We start from the raw sequence: 16,962 nt of genomic DNA, 5'->3' as shown, positions 1-16,962 counted from the left end.
GTTGCCAAGTATTAGGGTCTGTGTTTGGTTCTTAGAACCGAAATGCTAGTTCTAAAGCTGGTTGCAGGGGTGCACCCTTTAATTCCAACACTTAAAGGCAGAGTCAGGAGGATCTTTGAGGCCAGGTTAAGTTTTAGGCTGTTAAGAAACCCACCATGGACCAGGCAGTGGTGGCACATACCTTTAATCCTAGCACTTGGGAGGCAGAGACAGGCGGATTTCTGAGTTCAAGGCCAGCCTGGTCTACAGAGTTCCAGAACAGCCAGGGCTACACAGAGAAACCCACCATGGTCAGCACAAATTAATAGCAAACTTATGAAAAAGTTGCCACAAAATAAGGCATGTCCTCAAGAACTAATACATGTCTCCTACCTGGGGAGGTAGGAGACATGAGGATTCCTGCAGCTTGCTGGCCTGCTGAGGTATAGTTAGTTCAGGCCCCCCAGAACTACATAGTGGAATCTGCCCCCCTCCCCCCCCCAAAAAAATCACTGTGATGGCTTGCAGTGGTGGTGCATACCTCTAATCCCAGTACTCAGGAGGCAGATTCTAAGAACCTGTATGAAATTGGCAAATGCAAGATAGATGGAGTTTGCTGATCACTATCCTAACTCATTGTGACCTGTCCCAGGAATGGGGTGGAATGTGATGCAGCAGGATACTTCATCTCTAGCACGCACACAAAGTCAGGGAGGCCCTAAAACATCAAAAGCTGGAAGTGAAGAGGAAGCCTGTTTTGTAATGCTAGATGGCACTGTGCAGGCTGATGGGAGAGAACACTTGCAGCTGTGCAACAGGGACAGCCTCTTGGAAGTAATTAACCACTGTTTGAAATGTGAGACCTCCACAGGAAGAAATTCACATATGGTACTGTAAGCTTAGTTAAATGCTCATGATTAAGGAGAATATAGGTCCTACTTGGGAAGCAACTGCTGTAATTTAGTGAAATGGGTTGAATGGTCTCATCAAACTGCCTTCTAAATAATTGTGGCTATAGATTAGTGTTAAGGTTAACTTCAATTCACAGAGATCTGCATGGCCTTGAGTTGTAGAACTAAAGGTGTGTGCCACCATGCTCAGCAAGTTTACTTTTGTGTACACATGTGCCATATACAGCTGCCTGAGGATAACAGAAGTGGGCATTGGGTTTCCTGAAACTGCAGTACAGGAGCTACTGACAAGACATGGGTCCTCAGGAAGAGCAGCAGGTACTCTACCTGCTTGGGCCATCTCTCTAGCCCCAGAGGCTTTGTTTTGCATGAGAGGAAGGGAGCACAGTGGTTACTGCAGATATTCCTTACTGGTCAAAATGCTGAGGGTAAGTGACTTGAATGCTCAGTCATAAATGTATTACCCCAAGGCTTAGAGGACATGGGAGAACAGGGCACAGATAGGAGCTGGAAGATAGAGTGGGGTATCATTTCTTCAGGGCAGTTGACCTCCCAGCAGCTGTGATTTCCTACATAAGACTGGTTTTGCCAACATCCTGTTTTGGAAGGGGATGAGATTCACAAGGCCCTACCCCTCCCTGATGATAAATGAAGAGTTGGATGGTTGCTGAGGAAGGGAAGAGACATTTTCTACAGTGGTGTTAAGATGCCCATGCTCGGGCAGGAGAGATGGCTCAGTGGTTAACAGCACTGACTATTCCAGAGGCCCTGAGTTTAATGCCCAGCAACCACATGTGGCTCACAACCATCTGTAATGGGATCTGATGCCTCTTCTGGTATGTCTGGTGTGAAGGCAGCTACAGCGGACTCATACATAAATACTTTTTTTTTAAAAAAAGACATCCATGCTTCTGTAAGCCAGCAGCCTTAGTGCCCTAGTGGTTTTCACTGGAAGACAACACACACACACACACACACAAGACACAGAAGCAGACTGGTTAGTTGAGAATCAGATCAAAATACATTATATAATGAAAGCCATTATTACACATAGTGCTAATAAACATCTGAAAAGTGAAAATTATGGAAGACTTAATACGTGACTGGCAAGATGATTCACTGGGTAAAAGCTCAAGCCTGATGACTACCTGAATTTGGTCCCTGGAACCCAAGATGGAAGGAAAGAACCAACTTGCCAAAATTGTCCTTTGACCTCTCTATGTGTACCCCTCACTCAGTAGTAAATACAACTTAAAAAACTAAAAATGGAGCCGGGAGGTGGTGGCACACGCCTTTAATCCCAGCACTTGGGAGGCAGAGGCAGGTGGATTTCTGAGTTCGAGGCCAGCCTGGTCTACAGAGTGAGTTCCAGGACAGCGGGAGCTACACAGAGAAACCCTGTATTGAAAAAAAACAAGACAAACAAACAAACAAAAAACTAAAAATGGAAGTAGAGCTGGGGACGTGGCTCAGTGGTAGAGCACTTGCCTAATATGCACAAGATCCTAGGTATAAAAGTCTAGAGAAAAATGTTCATGTTACATTCCCACTCCATCTTTGTAAGCATCGGTGTTTTCTTCCTGGATGCTATATTTGATAACCTGGCTCCAGGATATGAGCAGGGCATTGTGCGCATGGTAGGGGCAGAGTCAGAGCTTAGCCTGAAAAGATCTGAGTGGCTTGCAGCTTTAGGTCACCCAGTTTGAGCAGTCTGGGGACTCCAGAATCCCACCTGCTGGAAGGCAGAAAGTTCTCACAAACTGCTTGGCTATCCCAGAGCCCAGTTCAATAGCATCCTGTAGTTATCCAACTTCTTGGCCTTCAGAGTAGAACACCCAGTTCTTCTCAGTCAGCCTGCTACTCTGGAGGCACAGCCAGCTTTTGAATTAGCCTGAGGGCCTAGGTTCTGTTCCTCAAAGAAGCAGGAGCTAATGTCTGTATTCCCCCCCCCTTCCCCAATTAGGAAGCAATAACTCATGAAGCAGGGATTTTATTCAAGAGTATACGTTTAATAAGGGAATCCAATATTCAGTCCAGTAAAACTGCCAGCCTATGGACACAGCAAGATAGTGTTGGGACCAGTCCATGAGCTGCAAGGGTACAGGAGAGCGAGCCTCGAGTCAGCTGCCTGCTATTGTTACCCAGGAGTGGGTTGGTTCTTTGGGTTTTGTGGTGGTAGAAACTTGAGTGCAGGACCTAAGCCAGCTCTAACATTGAACTATAGCCCAGCTTTATTATTTTGAGGTTGCTAGATGTGGCACAAGCCTTTAATCCCAGCACCTGAGAGGCAGAGGCAGGCGGATCTCTGAATTCAAGTCCAAGCCTGGTCTACAGAATGAGTTCCAGGACAGCCAGGGCTACACAGAGAAACCCTGTCTCAAAAAAACATAAGCAACATGAAAACTAGAAATAGGGGGCTAGAGAGATGGTTCAGTGGTTAAGAGCACTGACTGCTTTTCTGAAGGTCCTGAGTTCAAATCCCAGAAACCACACGGTGGCTCACAACTATAATGAGATCGGATGCCCTCTTCTGGTGTGTGTGAAGACTGCTACAGTGTACTTACCTATAATAAGTTTTGAAAGAAAGAAAGAAACTAAGAAGACATGAACTTATAGTCCTACTGTATCAGCTTCCTAAGTGAAATTCCAGGCTGGTGACACCCCATTTATCCCATGTCATGAACTCCTGGGGATTGTTGTCTATCACCCCCGCAGAACACACGACTATAGCTCCCAGTAGCCCCTGCAGCCTCAGCCAAAGTTGCCCTGTAATCCGACCATCCCTTTGGAAAAGGTCACTTTAGAGCTCCTTGAAGGACAGCGACAGGGGGAAGCTCAGAGGCGCTGGGCTTGGGTGGGGGTGGGGTGAAAGCAGTGGCTCTCTCCCTCAGGCGCCTATCCTCCCCCACAGCACTCCCTGCAACCCAGGGCCTTGGTCTCGTCACAGCTGCCAGCCCCTTCTGGACTAGCAGTACCTCTGTGTAGGACACACTCATTCTCAGCATGTGGCTCTCTTGCCCATGCTCACAACCTCCCTCTCTTCCTGCAGCCATGAACTCTGTTCCAGCCAAGTGAGAAGTGGCTGTGACCAGCTTAATAGCCACTTCATCGTGTCCCTGTGGCGGTACTCTAGGCACAAGTCCTGCTACTCAGAGAAAAGGAGAAAGTGTCCTGCACTCGTGACAACCCTTTGGCCTCTCTAAAGAGGGTCTATAATCCAGTCCCACCTTTCATCTGTAGCTCAAGAAGGGGCCCAGATTAGATAATGTCTTAGACAAAGTCTCAACCAGAATGCTTTAGGCAAGCCTCAGGCCTTCCAAATTAGTCCAGCTCTGTCTGAAGTACCCTACTTCAATCTTCCAAAAGCCAGGGGCCAGTAGACAAGGCCAGAAGGCTTAGGAAACCTGGAAGAAGTGGGTCAGCTGTGAACACACCCCTCCCTGGGCTATGGGGAGCTTGTTCCTCCCTCCTCTCCACTTGCCCCCAAAATAGCTCCCTGAGCTTCAGGGCCAAGACCCTCCCACGTCCGGGGAGGCGTGGCATGCTGCCCTGAGCCAGGCTTTAAATCCCCTCCACAGCTAAGCAGCTCCACTCCCTGGTTGGAGGCACTGAGGAGGAGGTCATCATCTCTCCAGTTCAGCCCATCCTCCCGCAGCCATGTCCAGGCCTCTTTCAGACCAGGATAGGAGAAAACAAATCAGTGTTCGTGGCTTAGCTGGTGTGGAAAATGTGTCTGAGCTGAAAAAGAACTTCAACCGCCACCTCCATTTCACCCTGGTCAAGGATCGCAATGTGGCCACTCCGAGAGACTACTATTTTGCCCTGGCCCACACTGTCCGGGACCACCTCGTGGGACGCTGGATCCGCACACAGCAGCATTACTACGAAAAGGACCCCAAGGTGCTACAGGAGGGGACACTCTGGGTGGGAAATTAACTGGGAGTAGGGCCTGGCAGGGAGCTGAGACATCTCAAGCATGTGGCAGTCCCTTCCTGAGGCCCAAGTTTTCTACAGCAAAATAAATTGCTGTTTTAGGAGCCTGGGATTGGAGGATCTAGGGGTGTTGGACAGAACACTGAAGAGAGAGACCTAAGGGTGCTCAGAGTAGGCAGGCTACACGTGCTAGACATGGGTGCAGGGGCTTCTGGTGGGCAGGAAATGTATACCCCTGTGGCCCTGTTTGGACTTGGCATGGAAGGACATGTCATCAAATGTATGCATGGCACAGTCTGCTTGTGCCACAGGCAGGGCAAAGCTGAAGCAGCTGGCGTGGCAGGTATCAAATATCTGGTAGGGTCACTGGTAAATGTCAGGAACCTAATACCCCACAACCGGAGTGGGGGAGGGGCAGGGAGAGACCCAGGGACCCGGGAGACAGTGCCTTCAGCATCTTCATGCTTCTGCTCATCTCCGGACTGAGGCTTAGGGGCCAGGGGGAATAGCATTGCACGGACAGAAGGCAGTTCCAGCCCTGAGTCACCGTGTGACCTTGAAAATGACTTTTTCCTTTGGGCCTTGGCAATGTCTTCTTGGGGAGCACTCAGAGCTGCTTCTCAAGGTCCTGACTTCCTGATGGAGGGTATGTACCTCAAAAGGGGTTGCCACTTGTCACAAGCACCTTAATCCCTGAGATTGGCCTGGCCAGCCTTACCCTCTAGAAGAGGAAACAAGCCAGAGGGAAGTGCATTTCAAAGGAATACAGGGACCAACCCCTTTCTTTTCTGTTGGGCCCCAAAGTCTGAAATAAATAGTTACTCTGAGCAGGCAGAAAAGAACTGATGACAGAGATGAGGCATGTGGCAGCAGGCAGGTGGGTGAGAGGTCCAGACGCAGCTGTTCCTGCCTGGATGTCAGTGGGGTGGCCCTGACCCCTCTTCCCTGTTTGCCTGTCTCTGGGCAGAGGATCTACTACCTGTCATTGGAATTCTACATGGGCCGGACGCTGCAGAACACCATGGTGAACCTGGCCTTGGAGAACGCCTGTGATGAGGCCACTTACCAGGTGGGGGAAGCACTTAAGGTTGGGGGGTTCTTATGCCGGCACTTGGGCCTGATGGCTGCTGCTCCTTCCCTTAGCTGGGCTTGGACATGGAGGAGCTGGAGGAGATCGAGGAGGATGCGGGCTTGGGCAATGGGGGCCTGGGCCGCCTGGCCGGTGAGTACACAGCTGTGGGGGTGGGACAGGATGCCTTCCATCGGATCTCCGATGCTCACTTCCCTGTACTCATAGCTTGCTTCTTGGACTCCATGGCTACACTGGGGCTAGCTGCCTATGGCTACGGGATCCGCTATGAGTTTGGGATTTTTAATCAGAAGATCTGTGGGGGCTGGCAGGTAAGCCTCCCAGACCCCAGCCTTGTGGTGCTTAGTCACAATAGAGAGGCTCCCCATCTGGTCATCTTCTCTGGATAGGTCCAGAGCCCACCCCAGCTCCCTAGATAAATATCCTTTTCTCCTGCCCCTTGCTTCAAAGCCTGGTGACCCCTGTGGTCCACCCCTGTGGAATGCTTGGGACATACTATGTCCTGCTGGGCGACCCGCTCTGACCCACTACCCACAGTATGTGAGTACCCGGACCTCGTGTCACCTACATTCTCCCCAATCCTCTAGATGGAAGAAGCTGACGACTGGCTTCGCTATGGCAACCCCTGGGAGAAGGCTCGCCCAGAGTTCACGCTGCCTGTGCACTTCTACGGTCGAGTGGAGCACACCAGCCAGGGTGCCAAGTGGGTGGACACACAGGTGAGGATGAGCATGGCCACAAGTTGTGGGAGAACTCAGTGACAGGCAGAAAGGAGGGGAGCTCCCTGAGAAAGCAGGACACAGGGAAGAGGTGATAGGGATGAACCCACTGCCATTTTACAAAGGAGGGCACTGAGGCTCAGAAAGGTCAAGAGAGTTCCTGGAGTCACACAGCCAGAGCAGGGAGATGCCAGCCAGGGTTATCCAGGAGGGCCGGCGAAGTTCAACCCTGGAAGGAGGAATGAACTGTCGATCCCTCTTCCGCCAGCACTTCCCCCTGGTGCTCCTCTCCTCCACACAAGACTTAGCGCAGTGATTGTAATCACCTCTGATGAAGGCAGCAGCCCCGAGAGAGGCAGGCAAGAAGATGGCAGGTTCTCATGGGTGGTACTGGCATGCTCAAAGCCACACAGAAAGTTGAGGGAGTCTGAAAGGCCACCTGTCACCTGAAGGATGCTCCAGTCCATGGCTCCTCCCACACGTGGCTCCAGTCTGTGGCTCCTCCCACGCGTGGGTGCAGTTATCAGTCTCCTCCGGGGCTGCATGGGAACCCCTGGACCTTCGGGAATGGTGTTTCCTGCTCTTTCATCTAGGCCTGGGCACAGTCGGGGCTGCTGGTGCTGCGCAACCCAGGCGCCCCAGGCAGCCTGGCACACTCAGTTCTGGCTGGGAAGTCGCAGGTCTGGCTCCCTCAGGCTTTCAACCGGCTGTCTGTTCAGACAGTCCCTCTGTCTCTCTCACCTGCATTCCCCTCTGCCCCATCGAGAGTGTCCCTTGGCGTCTGGGAGGCAAGCTGAGGCCCCATATAGGGACTCCGCTGGAGGTGCCACTGGCGTGATAGCTGGCAGTTCTGTGTACCAAATTGGTTCTTGTAGATCATGGGAGGTAGGGCTGGCTGGCATTGGTTACTGCTAACTAGCCCAGTGGCTACCTAGATGGATAGAACTGACCCTCTCCTGAGTCCAGTGCCCTCTCATTTGATCGGGCCAGGCTGTGGAGCAGCCACCAACAGAGAGAGCTTTGGTTTCTCCATTTGTTACTCTTTCCCTTTCCATAATCCTCATGACAGTCTGAGGTGGCAGGTGTTGGGCTTTCCCGTGGGGGATGCCGGGGAGGCCTTATGTACATACTTACTGCAGAGCTGAGGACTGAGAGGTCCTTGCCCCTGTTTGGCCTTGTACCACTGAGCTGTATCCTTAGCCCCTTTTTTATTTTTTACTTGACAAGGCCCCGCTGCATTGCCCAGACCAGTCTTGAACTCACCCGGTAACCTAGGCAAGCCTTGAACTTATGATCCTCTGGCCTTAGCTTCTGCAGTGGCTGGGATTCCAGGCCTGTAACAGCAGGCCTGACTTCTTTTTATAGATGAGGCTCCTAGAGGCTCCACAACTTGCTTCTGGGAACCCAGCTAGTAAGCCTCACAGGGGGAGCCGTAGTCTACCTCGGGCATTGGCAGAGTTCAGTGACAGCGATTTGAACTTCAGCCTCTTGGTGGGGAGGCTCCACAAACCAGACTCCGGAGCTGGACTCTGGCAGCTTGTCTGGCTTCTGACTCGGGTACCTCCTGTAGGTAGTGTTGGCCATGCCCTATGACACTCCTGTGCCCGGCTATCGGAACAATGTTGTCAACACCATGCGCCTCTGGTCGGCCAAGGCACCCAACGACTTCAACCTCAAGGACTGTGAGTCCCTCTGCTGGTAACTGGCAGCCTTGTTAGCCCTGCCTGGCCCATGCCCAGCCCTGGCCTCACCCTGACCCACTTTGTCCCTCAGTCAACGTCGGTGGCTACATCCAGGCTGTACTGGACCGAAACCTGGCTGAGAACATCTCACGTGTTTTGTATCCCAATGATAATGTGCGTTGCCCTTCAAACTGGAGACTGGAAGCCCAAATCCCTGGGGCGGGACAGGGGAGCGGGGGACCTTTGCAACTGTCCCAGTCCTTTATTACTGTCCCTGTGTGTCCTATCAAGTCCTTTAAGTAGGAAGACACCCGAGTCCTGAGGGAGGGGCTGGGGTATGACATTTCCTGAGAGCTGTTTCCCTGGCTCTCAGGACTCCTAGTTCATCTATGTCTTTCTGATACCATCTGCTATAGTTATTTGGTGGGACAAAGACCCCTGGGTCCAGAGGTGGGGGCAGTTTAGGGCTCTGGGACATTGTGGGGTAGGGGCTTTCCTGAACTACACCCAGTAGTTTAGGGTCCCTCTGCCATCTCAACTGCACTCTGCCTTGCACCTTAGTTCTTTGAAGGGAAGGAGCTGCGATTGAAACAGGAGTACTTCGTGGTAGCTGCCACCCTCCAGGACATCATCCGGCGCTTCAAGTCCTCCAAGTTTGGCAGCCGTGATCCTGTGCGCACAAACTTTGATGCCTTCCCTGATAAGGTAGCATGCTGGTCTGCAGGCCTCTGTCTCCCTCTCTCCAGTCCCTCGGTCTCCTCCTTCCAGACTCACTTCACAGATGAGTGGAGACTGGGAGTGTAGGGCGTGGCTAGCTCAGTTCAGGTTCTTCAGGCGCCAGGGATCCCACTGCAGTGGCCACGATGGTCCCAGCCCAGCCACAGAACTTCACCTGGCCTTCTGGGAATTCTGAAGAAGCAAGGAGCATTTCCAGTAGTCCTGGGTCTGGAACCGATCCTGACTGGCCACTCCTCCCTGACAGGTGGCCATCCAACTCAATGACACTCACCCCTCTTTGGCCATCCCAGAACTAATGAGGATTCTGGTGGACCTGGAACGACTGGACTGGGACAAGGTGGGTATCGGCCACTTCACCCCTACAGCAGCCACTCTGTTCCAGGGTCTCCTTCCTAGTGTGAGGAGGAAGGGCAGCACTGGGCTGCACGAGGACTGTGGACCAGAGGGCTCGCTGAAAGGCAGCTGGCCCCTGGGGGAGTCACACGCTGCACAGCGTGTGGACAACATCTTTCCCGACTTCCTGCATTGCACACCAGGCCTGGGATGTGACAGTGAAGACCTGTGCCTACACCAACCACACAGTGCTGCCTGAAGCCCTGGAGCGCTGGCCCGTACACCTCATGGAGACACTGTTGCCCCGCCACCTGCAGATCATTTACGAGATCAACCAGCGGTTCCTTAACGTGAGCTGGGGTGGCGTGGGAGTGGGGCCCCAGCCTTGAAGTCAGGAAGCCTATGGGCTTCGTGTGAGGGGTTGAGGGAGCCGGGCTGGAGGCCAAGCCTGGATCCGGATCCTGGTGTTAGCTCTTGGCTATTTGGGTGCACAGCGGGTGGCGGCTGCATTCCCTGGGGACATAGATAGGCTGCGGCGCATGTCACTCGTGGAAGAAGGAGCGGTGAAACGCATCAACATGGCACACCTGTGCATTGCTGGCTCGCACGCAGTCAACGGTGTAGCTCGCATCCATTCGGAGATCCTCAAGAAAACCATGTAAGCCTTTCTCCACAAGCCCCGCTAGACCACACTTCCCTGTGTGTAGGCCCCGCCCCTTCACCTGACCCCAGCCAGGATTTCCTGGGCAGACCCCTCCTCTGAGTGACCTTCCACCCTGTTTGGTGACCTTCCACCCTGTTTTGGCCACTCAGGGCAGACTTAGCAACAAACAACTATAACGTTGAGCCCTCTCGCCCCCTCACGGGGTGACCCATTCTTAGAACATACTACCATCTTTTCAGTACAATCCTGTCCCAGATGTTCCCCTCTTACACATAGCACCTCTACCTGCCCCAGGTCGACACCTGCATCCAAGCCTCTTTCAGGAAAAAAATTAAAGTAGGGGCCAGGTAGGAGGGTGCTTCAGAGGTTAATGGTGATCCTCGTCCAATCCCAACCTGCAGCTTCAAGGACTTTTATGAGCTGGAGCCTCACAAGTTCCAGAACAAGACCAATGGCATCACCCCTCGGCGCTGGCTGGTTCTGTGTAATCCTGGGCTGGCAGAGGTCATTGCTGAGGTGAGAGGCAGGACCAGTATAGGTCACTACAAGATAGTTAAGTGGAGCCGGGCGGTGGTGGCGCACGCCTGTAATCCCAGCACTCTGGGAGGTAGAGGCAGGTGGATTTCTGAGTTCAAGGCCAGCCTGGTCTACAGAGTGAGTTCCAGGACAGCCAGGGCTATACAGAGAAATCCTGTCTCGAAAAAACCAAATCCAAAAAACCAAGATAGTTGAGTGGGTAGCTCCCCATACAATGGGCCAGCTGAGGACTACAGTCTTGTTCTGGGTTCCCAAGGCTGGCATCCACTTGGAGGAAGGGGCGCTGCCTTCTCACTTGAACGGGCATGCCCTCTGGCTAATGGAAGACCTGGGTATATAGAGGCCAGCCTGCTGGAGTTCTCAGTCACATGTGGAACGTGTTGTCACATAGGAAGGGAGATTGCAAAGGGGCAGAGGTTTGGTGGGAAGCTAGACCAGGTCATGACAACAGAAGGAAGGGGCAGAGGTCAGGAAGCCTGCTGGGGTCAGGTAGAGCAGTCACCGGAGGGCTCAGTGTTAGCGCCGGGAGAAAGATGTCTGTAGTCACATTCCTCTGGCTAGGAGGCTTTGGGAAGAGAAGTCCAAGATAGAAGGGTTTAGTTAGCCTAGAGGACGGAGGCCAGGGTGGGGTGGTCTTGGCTGAAAGCTGCCTTCCCCATCTGCAGCGCATTGGTGAGGAGTACATCTCCGACCTGGACCAGCTGCGCAAGTTACTCTCTTACGTGGATGATGAAGCCTTTATCCGTGATGTGGCCAAAGTGAAGCAGGTGGGGAGGCCCCGCAGCCCAGAACCTGGTCATCTGGAGAGGACAGGAAGGGGCCTGACGGCTGGGTCAGGCATGGCCGCTGGAGCCCTTCTTGCAGGACATCAGTGGTGGGAGGCTATCTGCTGTCGTGGAGAGAATGCTGGCAATGATTAGTAATGTCTGCCTTGGTGCAGGGGCTGAGGGAAGTCGAGGCAGACAAGCTTCATAGCATCTGCTTTCCTGGGTCTGTGTGAAGGGAACAATGAGACGGGAGGGTTTTCTGAAGCTAAAGCTCCTGGTGAGTTCTCTGCCTCCTCAATTTGTAGGAAAACAAGTTGAAATTCTCCGCATACCTCGAGAGGGAATACAAAGTCCACATCAACCCCAACTCCCTCTTCGATGTCCAGGTGAAAAGGATTCATGAGTACAAGCGCCAGCTTCTCAACTGCCTTCACATCATCACCTTGTACAACCGTGAGTGCCTGGGACCACCCAACTGTCCCCAGGGCCTCGCCTCTCCCACAGTGCATCTTCTGGGGGCTGGTGACCACCCTTAGATGACGTGGTGGCATTCCCACATCTTAGTTTCATTTCCTGTTGCTGTCATAAAAGATCCTCCAACCAAAGCACTTAAGACAAAAAGGGTCTCTCTCCCTCCCTCCCTCCCTTCCTCCCTCTCTTTCTCTCTCTCTGAGGTAGGATCTTACTATGTAGCCTTAGCTTGCCTGGAACTTACTGTGTAGACCAGGCTATCCTTGAGCTCACAAAGATCTCTCTGTGCTGGTGCTGAAGGCATGCACTAACCTGTCAGATCCTCCATTTTTAAATACATTTTTAAATTTTTACTTATTTATTTTGTGTTGTGTGTATGTGTGCATGCCACAATGCGTCACACTGTGGAGGGCAACTTTCAAGGGTTAGTTCTTTCCTTCTACCTTGTGTGTCCTAGGGTTTGAACTCCGGTCTTTGGACTTGGCAGCCAGGGCCTTTCCCTGCCAACCCATCTCACTGGCTCTGCTTTCCCCACTCTCACATGGTACAGAATACCCCACTTAGGGAACAGGGTCATCCCTCCATTAATATAATCGAGACAGTCCCTTACTGACATGGCTGCCTCCCCCACACCCCCCCAGGTGATTATAGATTTTCTCAAACGAACAGCATTAACCACCACACCCCACGTCACAGAACAAACCGAGGCTTGGTGAAGGAGACTTGACAGACACAGGACAGAGTGGTCAGCCCACGCTGGCACTGCCTCCGTCGCAGCCCTGACTGCGGCTGCCTGTGGTGTTAAGCATCCAGGCCTGATGCTTCTCTTTTCCACAGGCATCAAAAGGGAGCCCAATAGGTTCATGGTACCGAGGACCATCATGATCGGAGGCAAGGTGAGAAGCCTGTGGCAGGCTGGCCCCAATCCTGGACATGTGCCTGGGCAGTCACAAGACTGACCCCAGGCTGCCCCACAGGCTGCACCCGGGTACCACATGGCTAAGATGATCATCAAGCTTATCACTGCCATCGGGGATGTGGTCAACCACGACCCCGCGGTCGGAGACCGCCTCCGAGTCATCTTCCTGGAGAACTACCGCGTCTCATTGGCTGAGAAAGGTGGGTGCTGCGTTGGGTGCATGGCAGCTCTGGCTAGTTCAGTGTCGGAGGAGGCTTTAGCCATCTTTTCCTGGCCAGTGGTCAGGGTAAAGAAGAAATCAGAGGGGGTGGGGAGATGGCTGAGTGGTGAAGACCACTGGCCGTTCTTTAGATGATCTGGGTTTGATTGCCAGCGCCCACGTGGCAGTTTCCAGCCTTCTGTAAATGCAGTCCTAGGAGAACCTATGCCCTCCTCTGGCCTCTACAGGCATGTGTGCATGTGGTACATATGCATGCAGGCAAAATGCCCCATCCACACAAAATAAACTAAAAAGTATTTAAAAAGTAATAAGATGGAAAATGACTGAGGAAGACTACACATCTACACACATGCACACACACACTATACACACAAACACGTATGTGTGCAGATGCACACCATACATGTACAAGGAAATCAAATAAAACCTGAAAAAACTATATCAATGAAAAGATCACACAATTTGTTTAAGGCTAGCCTGGTGCACACAGGGAGTTCCAGGTTAGCTGGGGCTGTACAGTGAAACTCAGTGTCCAACAACAGAAACAGTCGAGGGATAGGCTCAGGTTGGAATCTATAAAGGGGCTGGGTTGAGGATGAGTCTTGAATGGGAAGCTCTCGTAGGTCTGGGCCCTAACTCACCCCGGCAGGGCTCTTCCTGGGCTGACCTTGGGTTTCTGCCACCACCCTGCAGTTATTCCCGCCGCTGACCTCTCAGAGCAGATCTCCACTGCGGGCACCGAGGCCTCAGGCACTGGCAACATGAAGTTCATGCTCAACGGGGCTCTGACCATCGGCACCATGGATGGTGCCAACGTGGAGATGGCAGAGGAGGCAGGGGAGGAGAACTTCTTCATCTTCGGCATGCGAGTGGAGGATGTGGACAGGCTGGACCAGCGAGGGTATGGTCAGGAGTGCAACATCTTAGTTATGGTTGCTGGGACACTGGAAAACTAGGAAGGGAGCTGTGGCAAGCAGGGCTAGAGAGGGGAAGAAGGACGGAACAGAACAGGAGGAAAGAAAGCCGGGTGTTAGCATCGTTGTGAAATTGGAGGTAAAATCAAACCATTAGCTTTCTGGACGCGCAGCAGAAGGGACAAGAACCGTCGTGCTACAGTGACCCTTTAGAGCCAACACTTTCCTGGCATTATCTGTTTGTTGGTTTTTCTTTTTTTTTCTTTTCTTTTCTTTCTTTCTTTCTTTTTTTTTTCTTTTTGGTTTTTCGAGACAGGGTTTCTCTGTGTAGCCCTGGCTGTCCTGGAGCTCACTCTGTAGACCAGGCTGGCCTCGAACTCAGAAATCCACCTGCCTCTGCCTCCTAGAGTGCTGGGATTACAGGCATGCCCCACCACTGTCCAGCTAGATTTATTTTTTATTTTGTGTAAATGAATACACTGTAGCTGTCTTAAGACACTCCAGAAGAAGAAGGCATCAGATCTCATTACAGATGGTTGTGAGCCACCATGTGGTTGCTGGGAATTGAACTCAGGACCTTTGGATGAGCAGTCAGTGCTCTTAACTGCTGAGCCATCTCTCTAGCCCATGAAAAATTTTAATAATAATACTTGTGTGCCACTTAAATCACATAAAAAGCCAAACTCGGTTCCATCTCAGCTCTAGGACAGCAGAGGGAAGAGACCAGTCAGCCTAGCGCACTTGATAAGTCCCAGGCCAGCGAGAGGCCCTGGCTCAAAGATGCAAGCAACTTGAGGAACACCCAGAGTTGACCTCAGGCCTTCTACACATGCACAGCTCGCCACGAGGACCAAAGATTGGATTCCCAGCATTCATAAAAGCCAAGCATAGCAAAGGCCAGAAAGCCCCAAAGCAAGCCTGCCAGCTAGAATAGCTGAATTAGCTAACTCAGAGTTCAGTGAGAGACCATGCCCCAGAAATTAAATACACCTATTGTCTGCCTCTGGGTACGAATGCACACGCACACATACATCCACACATACATAGTGTCAATGAGACCCTGTCTCAGAAACAAGAAAGAAAGGTGAGGAGCCCCTGAAGCTGTCTCCCTGGTGAGGAATGCTCACACCCACGCAGAGACAAATGTGAGAGTCCCTACGTCTCTGGCACAGAGTCTCATATGCTTCTGGAAGGAAGGCTGGCACCAGGTTACACTTCCACAGCAGCTTCAGGGAGCTGGCATTTACTGCTGAAAGGGCTTTTTCCTAGAAATTTCAGACTCTGAATGGGGCACGGTGGCACACGCCTTTAATTCTGGAGGCAGGGGTAAGTGAATCTCTGTGAGTTTGAAACTATCCTGATCTACATAGAAAGTTCTAGGCCAGACAGGGCTATGTAGTAAGACCCTGCCTCAGGAGAAAAAGAAAAAAGAAAAAAAAAAAAGAAAAAAAAAAGGAAAACAAACCCAACAAATAAAAGAAATTTCAGATTTTATTTTCTGGGCCCAAAGGTGCACTGAGTGAGGCCTGGGTTGTTCAAGACCAGACTCCAGGCTTCAAAACAATCTGGCTGTAGAGGGCAGGGTAGCGTGCCAGTGTGGAGACTGCTTGAGCAAGGAGAGTCACAGAAGCCGGGCGATGTAGGGGTCTAGGATCACTGTTGAAGGAGAGTCAGGGTGGGAGGGCAGGCTATCTTTGTGCAGTGTTTAAGATAGGGGGTGAATGGACATTACCTGGAAAGTGAGGGAAAGCCGGTACCAGCCTGTAATGCGCTTGGTCTGATGGTGGGAGCTTAGAGGCCACATCCAAGGATGTGCCACTTGGAGATGGGTTTGGGACAATGGAGAAAAGACATTCATGGAAGGTTTTGTTTTGTTTTGCGGTAGAGCTGGGGATGGAAGCCAGGGCCCCTCACATCCAGGCAAGCACGCTGCCTGATCTCCAAGCACTTGGAAACCAAGACCTGTCTTTGTGTTTCCTTTTTTTTAAAAAATTAGGGGTGTGTTTGTATGTAGGCAGGTGCACTAAGCCATCTCTCCAGCCCCAAATTTGTCTTTCGTCCTCTCTGGGCTTGAGTGTTTCTAGCTACGAAGTGATTGGAGAAAAGCTACTGTGCATTGGAGCTAGGGAGGCCCTGGGCCTCAGGTCTTCTCTGGGAAACTGGCCACCCCTTGGCAGGGAGCTGATCACAGGTATGCTCTGGCAGGTACAATGCCCAGGAGTTCTACGACCGAATCCCGGAGCTTCGGCAGATCATGGAACAGTTAAGCAGTGGCTTCTTCTCCCCCAAACAGCCTGACCTGTTCAAGGACATCGTCAACATGCTTATGCACCACGACCGGTGAGCTGAGCCAGCGGGCGGGCGGGCGAGGCTGCGGGGAGGCCTGGGTGGGCAAGCGGGCGGGCTGGGCTTGCAGCTTCATTTACTCCTTCTGCACCTGTGCCACGAACTTGGCCTTTGACCTCCTGGAGCTCTGGTCTCTCCTTTCTCCTCTAGGTTTAAAGTCTTTGCAGATTATGAGGAATACATTAAATGCCAGGACAAAGTCAGTGAGTTGTACAAGGTGAGGCCCATCGGCCATGGCCCGGCAGGTCTTCCACTCTGCCTGGGATGAGGGGGAGTGGGGCCAGCCTGCAGAATGAACCTAGAGATTCCCTTGCTGTCTACAGAACCCGAGAGAGTGGACACGCATGGTGATCAGGAACATAGCCACCTCTGGCAAGTTTTCCAGTGACCGCACCATTGCCCAGTATGCCCGGGAGATCTGGGGTGTTGAGCCATCTCGACAGCGCCTGCCAGCCCCAGATGAGAAGATCTGAAGTTCCACGACAGACCCCATACCTGCCCTTGAGTCTGTTTGCTGTTCCTGGGATCAGGCCCACTCCAGGAGATGGGCCTCTGGAATTACATCCCTACCCTTCCCCCTTTGGAACCCACTTTCCCAGTCTCTAGGTCCTGATGCCCGGTGTGACTAAAGACCCTGCTCTCTTCATTCCCCTCAATTCCCTACCCCTTTTATTTATGTATGGGGTCTAACCAGGTGTACCCACTCCCCAATAAATCGACTCCCCCCCCCCCCACCAGC

The 16,962-nt window shown here is 52.2% G+C and overlaps 1 protein-coding gene across 1 annotated transcript; it reads left to right on the top strand.

The window, feature by feature from the left end:
• The first annotated feature begins 495 nt into the window (after window positions 1–495).
• On the top strand, window positions 496–16,953 carry Pygm (glycogen phosphorylase, muscle associated). The gene is made up of 20 exons (XM_052191511.1): window positions 496–4,790; window positions 5,791–5,892; window positions 5,967–6,045; window positions 6,121–6,224; window positions 6,501–6,632; window positions 8,203–8,314; window positions 8,406–8,488; window positions 8,876–9,019; window positions 9,297–9,389; window positions 9,589–9,735; window positions 9,880–10,043; window positions 10,451–10,565; window positions 11,252–11,353; window positions 11,659–11,806; window positions 12,662–12,720; window positions 12,802–12,943; window positions 13,657–13,864; window positions 16,083–16,217; window positions 16,374–16,440; window positions 16,547–16,953. Exons 1-20 carry the CDS (start codon window positions 4,548–4,550, stop codon window positions 16,694–16,696), a joined length of 2,529 nt encoding a protein of 842 aa, XP_052047471.1. The 5' UTR covers window positions 496–4,547; the 3' UTR covers window positions 16,697–16,953.
• Window positions 16,954–16,962: the final 9 nt, after the last annotated feature.

This window comes from Apodemus sylvaticus, chromosome 1 (genome assembly GCF_947179515.1).
Source record: "Apodemus sylvaticus chromosome 1, mApoSyl1.1, whole genome shotgun sequence".
Classification (NCBI taxonomy): Eukaryota; Metazoa; Chordata; class Mammalia; order Rodentia; family Muridae; genus Apodemus; species Apodemus sylvaticus.
The sequence above is the reverse complement of the archived record's forward strand: the minus strand, read 5'-3'. Positions and strand labels throughout refer to the sequence as shown.